This window comes from Vanessa cardui, chromosome 1 (assembly GCF_905220365.1).
Source record: "Vanessa cardui chromosome 1, ilVanCard2.1, whole genome shotgun sequence".
Taxonomy (NCBI): domain Eukaryota; kingdom Metazoa; phylum Arthropoda; class Insecta; order Lepidoptera; family Nymphalidae; genus Vanessa; species Vanessa cardui.
This window is the reverse complement of record NC_061123.1, coordinates 4,540,718-4,553,986: the sequence shown is the minus strand read 5'-3', so window position 1 is coordinate 4,553,986 and position 13,269 is coordinate 4,540,718. Positions and strand designations below refer to the sequence as shown.

Here is a 13,269-nt window from a genome sequence, read left to right as displayed (position 1 = left end):
AAGAAGGAATAATGATAAACAAACTTCAGACCTACCTGTTCCATGTGATTTGTTATTAGCATAGTTTATTTATAGTAGCTTTATTTGTAATACGACATTATTCCATTTCAATATTTTCATTCATTTTGATTTCCAAAGTTCTGATACCAGTGTCATCGCAATTTTTAATTGAATATAGCAATTTTTCGTAAATCCATAAATTATGTAATAAAATATTCATGTTGTCGACCAATAATATCGCGTCCATTGGATGTTAGATATTGTTATATGGCGTTTGTGGTTAAATTTGACTATATTTGTTCTTACGAAGCTGTAGTGCACGAACTTTAATAAAAAAATAAATCTGACATAATAGGTACATTGTGCTATCATGTCTCAAGTAATCTTTTACATTACAAATATGTTTATACAGGGTTATTGGTAACTCGACGTATATCCGTTAGGAGGTGATAGGGGTGACTAATTGCAATAATTTTATCAAAAAGTGAACCATTTTTGAGATATCACGTTTTTTAGCTTTTCTCCAAATTTGTCAAAAATGCAACTTCAAAATTTATTTAAAATAAAGTATCAATTAAAATCTATTTTTTCTTTTGTTTTATAAAAACGATTAAACACTGTATATTTGTCAATATTTATATTTAAACAATAACTATCGGTGGAAATTTAAAAATTCGAGACGGAAAACGAAATTATTTTAATATTTTTTTGATTTCTTTTCCTATTGAGGAAAAGATGCCTTATAAACTAAAAAAAGTACATTATGAAACTTGGCCTGCAGATTATTTTAAAAAGATATCCGTTTTCTTAGCTTTCCAAAAGTATATAAACAGAAGGAGATTATTTCAAATCAATCGAAATAAAAATACAGACGAATTGATAACCTACTGCTTTTTGAAGTCGGTTGAAAATGACCAGAAAGGACGCTGGTGGAAATTCGTATTCGAACATGAACGAGTTCGTACTTAAGGTCGCTCTTTAAAATTCCTTCAATATTAACTAAAAATAACAAGCAAAGAAAAAAAACATACTTAATACAAATTTAAAATAAAATTACGATTATATATCCTAATATACGTCGAATTACCAATAACCCTGTATAATTCTAACTAGTAATAAAAATATACTTACCTGTAGTTATGATATGGTATCACTATCGCTGTTTCATTTCATAATTATCAATTGAAATGTAATAAAACTCCGGGTTAATTGAGTACATTAACTTTTATTTCGACACAGTTCAGCACTTCTGATTTACTTTGTACAATTGAATAAGGGTTTTAGTTTTTCTATGAAAATAATGAAACCTCATCAGACGTACTGAACGTAGCCGTATTTACATTCTCGACGTCCCGTTGGTACATTTGTATTCCTTCATGACAATTAAGTATCTCAGGTTTAATTTAACATCTCGCTATATATCAACTCATTGTAAATCATAATGGAATCTTCAAATTCGATAAAAAATACCCGTATTTCAAACAAAATCTAACATTATCCTAAAATAAAGATGTTATAAAACGACATTGGTATTCTGAATAATTTTGTACATAAGGCTTGTGATTTTGCCACCTGATCGAATATAATACATACATTTAGTAAAATTATTTCGTATTAGAATTTACTCAACACCGATCGTATTAAATACGATTAAGGTCAATAAGTTAAGGCTTAATGTCTTTAGCAATTTTCGAAAATCAATATTAGACTTTGGATGAAAATAAATGAAAAGATATCTTACAAAAAAATTTTTAAGAGAACAGCAATTAATATAATATTTACAAACATGGCATGCGATATGATGCTTGGATCTGTTCCGAGTCTCATTTTTTATTTAAGAAATGTGGAATTAAAATAAATAATTTAATTGAATGATTTTTACATATTACATTAAATTTTAATTCTATTACCAAATATTAAAATGAACGAATGAATGAACGGTACGGATGCATGACACACTAAGCGATCCTTTCGAGATCCAGCTCATTAAAATAGTAAGATAGTTAATCCATAAATAATATAAAATTATCACAATGTTTGTTTATGTTTTTGAGATATTTACAGTGAAGAGAATGCGTTCGCTATAGAAAGATTTAGTGGCAGATCGTCCTCGGAGTCAGTGTAGTCCGTGACCATACCGCGCCCGCTGCTGCCCGTCGACCGGTCCGTGTCGTCCGGTTTTGCCTCTGACTCCAGCGTATAACTGTTTGTATTGTAACTTCGATTCGTCGAACTACATTTTGAACTACAACTCGACTCACCAGAGTTTTTTTGACTATTAATTACATTAACAACACTCCTCAGTCTTTTGCTCTCGCGGCTTAATCTGCGACGATTAACATTATTTTCTAACTTACGTTTATTATTTCTAGAAGTCCCACTGGTGCCCGGCTGGTCTAGGCTCGGCTGCGGAGGCTCCTCGCATGCCATAGCGGGAACCTCGCTAGACTTCTTCGAGGATTTGACGCCCTTACCGGAATGGGACTTACGTTTACTTCGCTTCTCTCGCCCGGCCGGAGTGTTAGGAGACCTTTTGGTTCTGCGATGAGAGAGTTTTTTCTGTTTCCTCCTATTTCTCTCGGTGTACCCGATTCTCCTCCGAGACCTCTTCCTTTTGTTTTCGGTCCTGGAACAGTCGGAGTCGCTAGAGGGGTTGGAAGAGGACGAGGAGGTGGGGGGGGTGGAGGAGGTGACGTAGGACGTGACGGAGGAGCGGCCGTCCCGGGAGGGCGTGGTGCGGCGCGTGTCGGCCGTGCTGGCCGAGTGCGCGGAGCCGGGGCGGCGGCGCGGGCGCGGCGGCGACGGCGACGGCGTGTAGGCGCTGTCGCTGTCGGAGTCGGGCACCTGCCGCTTGAGCGTGAGCTTCACGAGCGGCGCGGGCCGGCCGTCGAGCGCGTCGCCCGGCGGCTCGGCGGGCGCGTTCTCCTGCACGATCACGTCGCTGTCCGAGCCCAGGAGGTCGACGACCTCCGGCGTCCGGTCCTGGGGCGGCTTTATGTACCCCACCACCATGACCTCCGATGAGTCGTCGTCTGTATCTGACTGGGATATCGTTTCGATAGAAATGACGTTGTCGGCCGTCGGCTCGGGAATATAGTTCTGCGGGTAGACGGGGGCCGGGACGCGAGCCGGTGCGGGCGCCCGGGACGGACCGGGCGGCGGGTCGGCAGGCTCGGAACTCGAGATCATGACGATGTCGGAGTCTGCGCTGGCCTCGGACTCCGAGCTCGATATCACCTCGTTGACCATCGTGGACACCCTGGTGTCCGTGGTGTACTGTACGTTGCGATCGTAGCCGGTCATGTCGTAGGGCGTGGAAGCGAAGCAGTATAACTCGTGGAGAAAATGTTCAGTCCTATCTCCGAAATATCTCTGCAATGTCTCTCTGAACTCGGACGAGTTGATGTGGTACTGAGGGAGTAATTCTAAAATTCGTGCAATGACATAGGAAATGTGTCCAATGTTTTCATTTAACAAATAATGGAGTTCCCTATTCAGCCATGGTACTAGTCGATGCATTTGAGAGTCATTGTACCTGGAAAATCAAATGAATCCAGTAAGTATTAGCAGATCAAATCGTTTATGGTTACAAAACAAGTACAAAGTAATAATCACCTGTAAAATTCAGGCGAACAGTCTCTAAATCTGCCGGTGAAGTCAGGCAGCGGTCTGGCCCACAGGTTGTAGCGGTACACGGTGCGGCGGAAGGATGCGGGGGAGCGGCGGCGGTGCGCGGGCGGGGGGAACACGTCCGCCATCATGGGGTAGTGCAGCAACAGCTGCTGGATGGCGATCGTCTCCCGCCGGGGCAGCGTCAGCGTCGTCCTGGTCGAATGCATGTCATACAAATGTTACTTGTTAAAGCCACGAAAGCAAGCTGTTGCTATTAAGTGTTTTATATAAATTTACTATTATGCTACAATTTGCTATAATGATGTTTTAAAATCAGAATAGGTAACATATATTTGGTATCAATACATTAATAAAAAAGTAATAGAGGTGAGTCATAAATAGATAACTTAATTATTATGGGATATCAACAAACCAACACATTCATTATCAATTTAATATTAGAGTCCTTAAACGGCAATCCAGACACACTAATGTCAAAATTATACAAAAAATAAAATTATAAAACCTTACATCATAGTATATTTGCATGATAATACTAACTCTTTAGTGAACAAAACGCTTATCATTTCTGATTAAGGGTTAGTTGTGATGCAACAAGATAAGAATGACATTGCACAATAATAAGCACTCGTTTAGGATTCAATTACCTATTTTTAAAAGAGGAACTCTAAAACTAATCTCCACAAAGTTGATAATCATCATATTCACATATATTATTAATTTAAATAATTGTATAACTAACATGACTATGTATTTTTTAAATTTTGAAAAGAGTAACTACTGAGTTTCTTGCCTTGGCAATTTTTAATTTAAAACAAATCCCATAGTCACCATTGAATTATAGTATTAAATGAAGTAATAGCCATTTTCCACATTTCCATTGCACTATACTGCATTAGATTTATTATATTTTTATTACAGTTTTAGATGTTATATTATTTATTTATAGTAAATATATTACCTGTATCGAAATCTTCTGGTCGCTGTTGTGATGTTGTCAATTTCGATTCTATCAGCGATTTCATCGGTCTGCCTTTGTTCCACCATGTATTCCTCATACTGATGGTTTGATCGGACATTGTGAATAATTGATCTGAAATTTTGCTTACACAGGGGACACTCTGCTTTAACCTGAAATCATAATGCAAATTGATATGAGCATTTGTTTCTTTAATAAATTTCTTATAATTAAATATAAGCTTTCAGTGCATGCCATAATACACTTAGTATCATACATATTTAAATATTAACAGGTATCTTATCTAACAATGTCATTCAATATATTTATAAATAATTAACTTTAATGAATAATATCAGTAATAACTTACTTTACTCCAGGTGAGTAAGCATTTGAAGCAAAACTGATGGAGACAAGAATCAGTAAATGACTTGTTGCGACATGTTCCGAGGCATATTGCACACTTAGGGGGTGGTGAACTCCTGCCACTCTCATGTTGGGGACTACTATCGTCACTCTTAACACTACTTGGATTGGCCCCTGAACTGTCATCTTGAGCTGGTGACAGTGTATCCATGGTTGATAACACCTATCTATAATTAAAAATCCTTATTAATAATTTTTTTCTGATATTTTGCTTTTATTATATTTAACAGATATTTATACCTTTATAATGTATCTTAATTCTTTATACATAATCGCTGTTAGCAATAGTATCCTATTAATAAATCCATGTTTTAGTTAAAAGCAAAACAACTATTGAAATATAATGTTAGAATGTATTTATTTTAATATTTAATGTTATAAATGACATAATGAAATATTTTCGACTTTTATAATTGAATAGTTATTCAATTTACAATGGTTCTAAATCAATATATGCAGAATTAATTCAGAGCCCTATTTACATGTCTACTGTGAGGTATGGGTTTTGGCCATTTTAAATTGACTTCGATTAATCAAAACTGATTGAATTTGGTAACCGAAAAAAAGGAACGTTATCACTCATATAAACACCAGGTAATAATCAGTCAAATCTGATGGCTGCTTTAAGTCTCGTAATTCTTCTCTGAACTTAAATTTGTCACCTACTGTGCCTCAAATCCTGACAAACAAGTCTAGAAAGGTACATTACAAATCAATGATTACCTTTTCATGAGGGCTAAATCACACCGAAATCAATACTTCAAAATTTTTAACTCTTAACATTTGCACTATGGCTGCAAAGCTCTATTTTACTGTAATGCAACGATTTTTATTTTATTGTCGTAGTGCGTGATTCTGATGTACATGTATCTTGACAAGAAACAGTATTGGGTGAACATACTCAAATATAAATAATAAATAGATCATTGATTGCCATTACAGAAATAATGTAATAAAAATATATGTTAATATATTAAAATTATATTATTATTTGATATTAAAAAATGCCTTATGCTTATTAAAATAATACCAACATAGGATATTAAAAAGATATATACTGAGGTCGATAAGTGATATTAAAATCACTTTAATGGTTTGTTACGTTTATTATTACAATATTTACAACTTAAGATTCTAAAGTATTTTAATTTTTAGATGACACACGTGAAATTCAAATTAAGCCAAAAGCTCACTTTTATTGGCATAATACTGTGTGATAAAATTTTGTTTTCTTGTATTGCTTTAAAAGTACATTGTATAAATAATTTTATGTATCGCAATAAAATTTTGTCATATAAATAGGGGTTTCCCTTTAAATGTATATTCATTCTGATTTGAATGCATATTTTATTTTATTTTTTATTCGCTTTTTACCTTCTTTAACTTATAATTTCATTTATTTAACACATCTTGTCATTTGTCAATGTCAGAAATCTTATTAAGTAAATATCGAAATCAAAGGCAATTGCAGAATAAACTTGTAGGAAATTAAGAGTTTTCTCTAATTAATCATAGGAAAATGGGGTTGCTTAAAAAGGTTCTACTTTTAATTTACTACCTGTCGATTCTTATTCTGCAGTTCATGGTTATATAACAGCCAATTGTGTTTTTTTTTCAAATTGGTTTATATTGATTTTATCATTTTAAATTCTTTCCGAACTCAGATTAAATTAATTCAGAATAGTTAAATTTTAAATATATAGTGCAAAATATGTTTAAACCTATATTTGTATATTCTAGACGACAGGCCTTGTGGGCATGGCTGTGGCGCCTAACCCTCATCATACTTTAGGATCACTGTATGGCAAAATTCTCAGAACACTGCAAAAGATGCCGGAGTCATCAGTGTATAGAAAATATACTGAACAGATTGTTAAAGAAAGAGCAGCTGTTTTAAAACAGGTAAATTTATTGTTTTATTTTGTTTAAAAATTATATAAAGATTCTTATTTTAATAAAGTGTATTTCACTAATTAATACCTGATGTTATTACAATTTTTAGACAAAAGACACATATGAAATTGAAACTAAAATTAACTGTGGTCAAGCTGAAGAGCTCATCATTCAAGCTGAAAACGAATTAAATCTGGCACGTAAAATGTTAAACTGGAAACCATGGGAGCCATTAGTTGCTAAGCCTCCAAAGACTCAATGGGACTGGCCTCCAACCAAAGCTTAAACATTGATAAGAGAATGAACTCAACAACCGTTTCCATCATTATTTGTAGAATTCAATTATAGTTATAATTTGTTGAAATAAAGAGACACCAGTATAAATTAAATAACATTTTTTATTCTGAACAACCTATTGAAACAAGGGTACCCTTATTATGAACATATAGTACTGATTGTTCATGTCAAATGTATTCACCATTACAAATCTGTAATACTGTTAAAGTCAAGTGTTCCTGTAAAGTGACAAAGTATGATAGAGAGTTACATTATTAATTAATCTTATGTGGCAGCAATTTTTATATTTACAAGTGATTTTTCTATAATATATGGTTACAATTTTTGTATAATTATCATAAAAATTCACTAAACTTGTGACCAATACAAGCTATGACATGTTAACGTCTCAAAGGTAATACACGAAATATTTCATATATTATTTATAAGTTCACAATTATAACTTAAAATATATGTATAGCATCACTTAAGAATCACCAGATGATTTTTCATAAGAAATATTCATGTTTTTTTTTTTTTGTAAATTAACCCTGCATGTTCAATAAATGTATTAATATTGGATATTCCTTATCATGATAATGGTGTTTTTATAAAGATTTATCAATATGTAAGCGAACAACTTATTTTAATATATAACTTAAATTTTTAACTAACAAAGTTACTTTACAGTATTTTCCAGGTGCAACAGCTCTTCATATTACATTATATCTTAAAAGTATAATAAATTCACCTTTTTGCAATTCATTTTAAGGTTCATAATAATTTATCAGGTTACATAAGTTTTTGATGTAGTAGCTATAATAAAACTACCAAATCCAAATGCATGCTATTCAATTAAAGCGTAAATATAAAATTTACTTTGGGCAATTTTATAAAATTAAATATTTAAAAAATAAGCAGCAAAGAAATGCACTTAGGTGTATTGCTTTATTTATTTAAATGTAAACGGATAGAAATGTTTCATACTCTAAATAATTCTTAAAAAAACTTATTGCTTAAGAGTTTTTGATGTAAAATAATTATTGTTTTTTTGATACAACACATGAGCTCATACACACGAGCAAGTTTTTAAGATGTACATGTATATAAAAGAAATATCAAAAGTTAGTATAGTTTTATAAAAGAATATAGCTCACAGAAAATAAACATATTCTTGCAAAGTAATAAAAATTGATAAAAAATAATCATCTCATTCTGGTAGCATAGGTAATTCAAATATATTGGTGGATACAATATCTTCTTAATTGGTTATTAAGCCAAGTTCATCAAATCAGTCCATTTAGCAAGAACATAAGAAGATAAAACATTATATATAAATATATATTTATCAATCACGACACAGGTATACAAAGTATTTGAGTAGTGTGCCTTAAAACTTCTTAATAAATATGAGACTTAGTACTAGAACTTAATTTATAAATAAATTACTGTTGCATTAATGATTTATTAAAAACACATTAGTGTTGGCAATAAATACTATTGAAAAAACTAGTTATTTTTAGTTGGATTCTCATCTATGAATAGATTAACTTGTACTACTCTTTGGCATGTCACTGCAGTACCCAGAGAAATTATTTATATAAATTATTTTCCAGATTTAAAATGAATGATTTGACTAACAGACTATTCAAATAAATGATAAGTGGGTCGGATGAAGGTTGGAAAAATTTTGGCACATTGCAAGAATAAATCAAGGAATGTTGTTTATTAAAATAATCTGACATTTAAATTATCATAATATGATAATAATTGACAAAAATATCATATAAATGATTCATACATTAAAATTCATCACATTTTTTTAACATTTATATAAATAGTTCAATTATTCTTTATATATTATGAGAAATTCATTATTCATTTTGTTTATACTGCAGGTCGCATGTCATCCGTGTGACAATATGGATATACCCAACTCTTAAGTTTTGTAAACATTACAATGGTAACTCACTCATTTAAATGGTGTTAACAGTTCATATAAGTTACCAAACCATGAAAATAACTAACAACAAAATATAATATTACTGAGTTCTTCAATATACAAACTAATTGCTCAATATGTCTAAAAATAAATAACTTTATAAAAATTACTCATTCTACAATACTTGCCTTTGAACTCTTTCAACTTAAAAGAAATATTTAAAACAACCTTTACATCTCCAGTTATGTAGATGTAACCCCTTTCCTAGCTACGAGTAGGTTCAGGACGGGATGTTTTTTAATGTAACTAACAGCTTTTTTATGTGTAACCATTGTGAAATCATATCCATTGCATTGTAAAATTTTATCGTGCATCCTTAGACCTGCCTTTGCAGCAGGGCTTCCTTCGTGAACTTCCGTTACATATATACCCTATAAAAAAAATTTACTTAGAGTGAAAAAATAAGAATGGTTGATTAATTTACAATTACCATAAAATAATATCCATTTATTTCCATATAATTGATTGTTGAGCTTAAGATAAAAAAGATTAAGAACAAATATCATTAACTTAAATGATACCAAAGAATGAGTTATCAATTATGACAAATATAATAAAACACACAAATTCTTGTTAATAAAGTAAAGTAAAAAAAAATTTAGTCATTTTCAACAAAATATAAAATATTCTGTTTGTATTATGTAATTTACGTATATGAAAATAAAATTATTTACTTACGTTGTCCGTATAGCCCTGGGGGCTCTTACGATAGTCTTGGTCAATACCGCCGCCGATTTTGAACCCACATTTCATAACTTCTCGACCTTCTGCATCAACACCAGCCTCTTTTTGGAGGGTGATTGGAATCTGCGGGGTTTTTAAACATTAAAATACTTACTTTGAGAGAAACAACAAAGAGAAAACAAAACAAGAACTGGGAGTGGTCTCCGAACTAACACTAAGGCATTCCATAGCCGTTCCGGCTTGGTGTTGAAAAGCCATTTTCGCCATGATTGCGGTTTAAAGTTGATTTGTTTATAGTAAAATTTAACTCTATATAATAACTATATCCTTATGCTTTCGTTTGAAATCGCAGAAAAGTTATAAAATGTATCAATCAACGTTGAGTATACTCTTGACAGTACTTCAAGTACTTGACACAACAAGACAAGCAACCTGTACTGTATATACAGACTACAATAAAATCGATGTTTTTTACTCTATAAGATGATTTATAAAATTAGATTTCAATTAAACATTTTTTTAGACGGGGAAGTTAACATAAAGCATAAAGTAGCATAAAGTATTTCAATATTCAATTTCAAAAGCTGCTAGCACGATAAGGAAATTATAGTTATATTTAAACAAGAATTATGAAAGTGTAATGCATAATAAGCTACATATTATTTAAAAATACACACTGTTGTTGACTTTTAGTAAGATTCTAAAAACGAAATCTAAAGATGTTAAATGTATGCAAAAGATTATATAAAATAATTATTTATCTTTGACTATTATTTTTGAAGTTTGAAAGTGACATTTTATTTTAAGTTTGACGATCTGTTATGATTCTTTTATAAAAAACGCAATTTTAAGATGAAGAAACAATTATTGATGAAACGATAATAATATAACGAATTATTAATATATTATTTAATAGTGTGATCTAAAACAAACATATTCCTATCATTAAATTTAGCTTATTTTGCAATGGGTGAACATAGACACGTTTGGAGAATAGTATTGAGAAATTTTATAAATTCTCTTAAACCACGCCAAATCCAAGGAAAAAATATAGGTAATTATATCATTTATTTAAACACTCGTATACAAGAATAAAATTTTACAATTCAATGTTACAAATGTTCAGTAAATGATGTTTCTTTTCAGGCAAAGATTATATTGGAAATGTTTACTATGAAATCCCTGCAGATCCAAGTAAAGGAAAGAGGAAGCCTTCACGTTGGTATGACCCACCGAAGGGTCTAGATTTTCAAGATCCATTACCAGCTGAATGGGAAGCATGGCTAAGAATGAGGAGGTATATATATGTAAAATTTTATTTTTCTCCATTTCATTTTATTGCATCATGGGCCACATAGTATAGGGTCGATAAATTATTTTTCATAGTCATGCTTACCCAATAGATAAGTAAATAAGTTGCTAATATATTATACAAATGAAAATCATGCTTGTTGACATACAACTCCAGTGATAAAGATGATGAAGATAAACTTCAAGTAAACTAATAACTTTTTTATTGTTTATTGAATCTGACATACTATAAACTCATATAATAATATGATTAAACTGTTGACTTGTATACCTATCAGTATGGCATGCAAATTTTATGATATCAAAACTATTTAAAAAAAAATTGCTTTACCATTTTTACAGAATGGAACCACCAACAGAAGAAGAAATAGCAAAGAACCTTGCTATAGCAGAAATGAAGAAGGTAAATGCTGCAAAAATAGAAAAGCAAAGGTTGTTAGATGGTGGTTCACTACCAGAGCCTGTGGAAAAAGGGCATGAATCGTTTCCAACATATTCCGAATTCACACCAGGAGATCCAACCAATAAATATAGAAATTGAAATATGAACACAAAATATAGTATTTATTATTGTAAATAGTTGTTGTTAATAAATGAATTTAGCTTTAAAATATGTTGGTTGTTTTGTTTTTAATAATAGCTATTTGAAAAGGATCATGGCTATGGTATCCACCATTCACATTTTCAACAGAGATTAGTTAATTTTGTGTATTAGTTCTAATCCAGGTTATAGGATGTGCAAAAAAAATGATTGCTATGTGTCGGGATGTGTGGAACTGTTAATGGTGAACTCTTGAATTTTCACTAATCTATACATATAATAAAATAGCCCTTTTTTACTCCATGCATATGTAAGTATACACAGTACATATAGCAAAATAATTATTTTTACAATTTTTGTCTGCCTGTCTATGTCTTTCTGTTTGTCTGTCTATTTCCGGCTAATCTCTGGAACGGCTTTACCGATTTTGACGGGACTTTGACTGACAGATAACTGACATAATAAGGAGTAACTTAGGCTACAATTTGTTTTTTGTTAAATTCAAACACATACAAGGTCGCAGGCTCAACTAGTACAACATATAAAAAAGATTGGCACTTTTTGTGCTTAAGACAGAGTTGATCTTAACAGTCAAGCTGTCTCTGCTTTTGTTGTGCTTTGTTTATTAATTACTTTTCATTAGTTGAATGTGTTCTCATTTCTTTTATCTCCTCTTATCATCACATGGAATAACAATCTAGGGAGCATTGTATTAATATAAAATCAACAACGTAAATTTCGTATTTTTTGCTACTAAAAGTGGCGGAATGAAAATAATTTAAGTTACAATTTGTATACAAAAATGTTTCAATTAAAAAAAAAAAAACATATCGTCCTTATGAGGTATCTTTATTTTTGTTAATATATTATTTTAGTTTGGTCCAGGGTTTTTGGTGAGAAATTAACTGATAATTACTCGGTACTCGTCTACTCGGTATACTAGAGTCTACCTAGTAGTTACGTCAAAAAATGTTCAGGCGTTAACTTTGTGCAAGTTATAATTTAAATAACCAATACATAGAAATTAATGTTACTTAACTACTATTAGAACTTCTTGCGAACCTTGCATGATTTGTGAACAAAAATTCTACTAATCGATTTTGGTATCGGAATAATCGCATCCTCTACCTAATATTCAGCATCGGCCCTCAATGTAAATATATTTTCTTCTAGGTATAGTCAAATGAATAAATTAGGTAGGTATATACTTTTTGGTAGATATTTTTGAAATGCAAGAAAGCAAAAATGCAAACAAGAAAAGTTCTCTGCATATTTTGTCTTTAAAAAATGTCTTTATATACCGACAAAGTTGCATTTTTAGAAATGTTGTGAAAGCACATACATTTCTGTAAAAGCATTATTGCCTTTCCGTCAACTCAGCATTCCACTAAGCTTTTTTATAGACCCGTAGAGTAATACAAACTAAGTACAAAATCTATACTTGCATCTTTTTAGAAAAGATATTTTTTAAATTGCTTGCTCTGTTTTTTTCAAGGATACTTGATATTGATGTATAATATAATATAATAAAGATTATTGTGAAAC

The 13,269-nt window shown here is 31.7% G+C and overlaps 4 protein-coding genes across 5 annotated transcripts; 2 read left to right on the top strand and 2 right to left on the bottom strand.

Annotated features, from left to right (window-relative positions):
- Positions 1 to 1,205: 1,205 nt before the first annotated feature.
- On the bottom strand, positions 1,206 to 5,908 carry LOC124531397 (E3 ubiquitin-protein ligase Topors). 2 transcript variants are annotated; one of them, XM_047105972.1, is made up of 5 exons: positions 5,741 to 5,908; positions 4,962 to 5,184; positions 4,595 to 4,764; positions 3,616 to 3,825; positions 1,206 to 3,535 (listed from the first exon to the last, which is right to left on the bottom strand). In XM_047105972.1, exons 2-5 carry the CDS (start codon positions 5,166 to 5,168, stop codon positions 2,059 to 2,061), a joined length of 2,064 nt encoding a protein of 687 aa, XP_046961928.1. In that variant the 5' UTR covers positions 5,169 to 5,184; positions 5,741 to 5,908; the 3' UTR covers positions 1,206 to 2,058. The 2 variants fall into 2 exon arrangements, with proteins under 2 accessions (XP_046961928.1, XP_046961936.1); XM_047105980.1 differs by lacking the exon at positions 5,741 to 5,908 and adding an exon at positions 5,258 to 5,358.
- Positions 5,909 to 6,292: 384 nt separating this feature from the next.
- LOC124544001 (NADH dehydrogenase [ubiquinone] 1 alpha subcomplex subunit 5) lies at positions 6,293 to 7,299 on the top strand. Its single transcript, XM_047122351.1, has 3 exons — positions 6,293 to 6,554; positions 6,758 to 6,919; positions 7,020 to 7,299. The coding sequence occupies exons 1-3, from the start codon at positions 6,537 to 6,539 to the stop codon at positions 7,194 to 7,196; spliced, it is 357 nt and encodes a 118-aa protein (XP_046978307.1). The 5' UTR covers positions 6,293 to 6,536; the 3' UTR covers positions 7,197 to 7,299.
- LOC124543999 (tax1-binding protein 3 homolog) lies at positions 7,289 to 10,366 on the bottom strand. Its single transcript, XM_047122336.1, has 3 exons — positions 10,086 to 10,366; positions 9,867 to 9,995; positions 7,289 to 9,559 (listed from the first exon to the last, which is right to left on the bottom strand). The coding sequence occupies exons 1-3, from the start codon at positions 10,137 to 10,139 to the stop codon at positions 9,371 to 9,373; spliced, it is 372 nt and encodes a 123-aa protein (XP_046978292.1). The 5' UTR covers positions 10,140 to 10,366; the 3' UTR covers positions 7,289 to 9,370.
- A 282-nt stretch (positions 10,367 to 10,648) lies between these two features.
- On the top strand, positions 10,649 to 11,796 carry LOC124543995 (NADH dehydrogenase [ubiquinone] 1 alpha subcomplex assembly factor 2). The gene is made up of 3 exons (XM_047122320.1): positions 10,649 to 10,926; positions 11,019 to 11,169; positions 11,526 to 11,796. The coding sequence occupies exons 1-3, from the start codon at positions 10,839 to 10,841 to the stop codon at positions 11,722 to 11,724; spliced, it is 438 nt and encodes a 145-aa protein (XP_046978276.1). The 5' UTR covers positions 10,649 to 10,838; the 3' UTR covers positions 11,725 to 11,796.
- The last annotated feature ends 1,473 nt before the right edge of the window (positions 11,797 to 13,269 follow it).

Bases quoted from the DNA above. Each gene is read 5' to 3' on its own strand.
- LOC124544001 (XM_047122351.1), top strand. The intron at 6,920-7,019 runs GTAAATTTATTG...TACAATTTTTAG, and splicing joins GAGCAGCTGTTTTAAAACAG to ACAAAAGACACATATGAAAT.
- LOC124543999 (XM_047122336.1), bottom strand. From the start codon at position 10,139: ATGGCGAAAATGGCTTTTCAACACCAAGCCGGAACGGCTATGGAATGC. The intron at 9,996-10,085 runs GTTAGTTCGGAG...AAAACCCCGCAG, and splicing joins CGGCTATGGAATGCCTTAGT to ATTCCAATCACCCTCCAAAA. The intron at 9,560-9,866 runs GTAAGTAAATAA...TTTTTTTTATAG, and splicing joins CCCAGGGCTATACGGACAAC to GGTATATATGTAACGGAAGT.
- LOC124531397 (XM_047105972.1), bottom strand. From the start codon at position 5,168: ATGGATACACTGTCACCAGCTCAAGATGACAGTTCAGGGGCCAATCCA. The intron at 3,826-4,594 runs GTAATATATTTA...GCATTCGACCAG, and splicing joins ACCAGAAGATTTCGATACAG to GACGACGCTGACGCTGCCCC. The intron at 3,536-3,615 runs GTGATTATTACT...TTGATTTTCCAG, and splicing joins TGTTCGCCTGAATTTTACAG to GTACAATGACTCTCAAATGC.
- LOC124543995 (XM_047122320.1), top strand. From the start codon at position 10,839: ATGGGTGAACATAGACACGTTTGGAGAATAGTATTGAGAAATTTTATA. The intron at 10,927-11,018 runs GTAATTATATCA...GTTTCTTTTCAG, and splicing joins AATCCAAGGAAAAAATATAG to GCAAAGATTATATTGGAAAT. The intron at 11,170-11,525 runs GTATATATATGT...CCATTTTTACAG, and splicing joins GCATGGCTAAGAATGAGGAG to AATGGAACCACCAACAGAAG.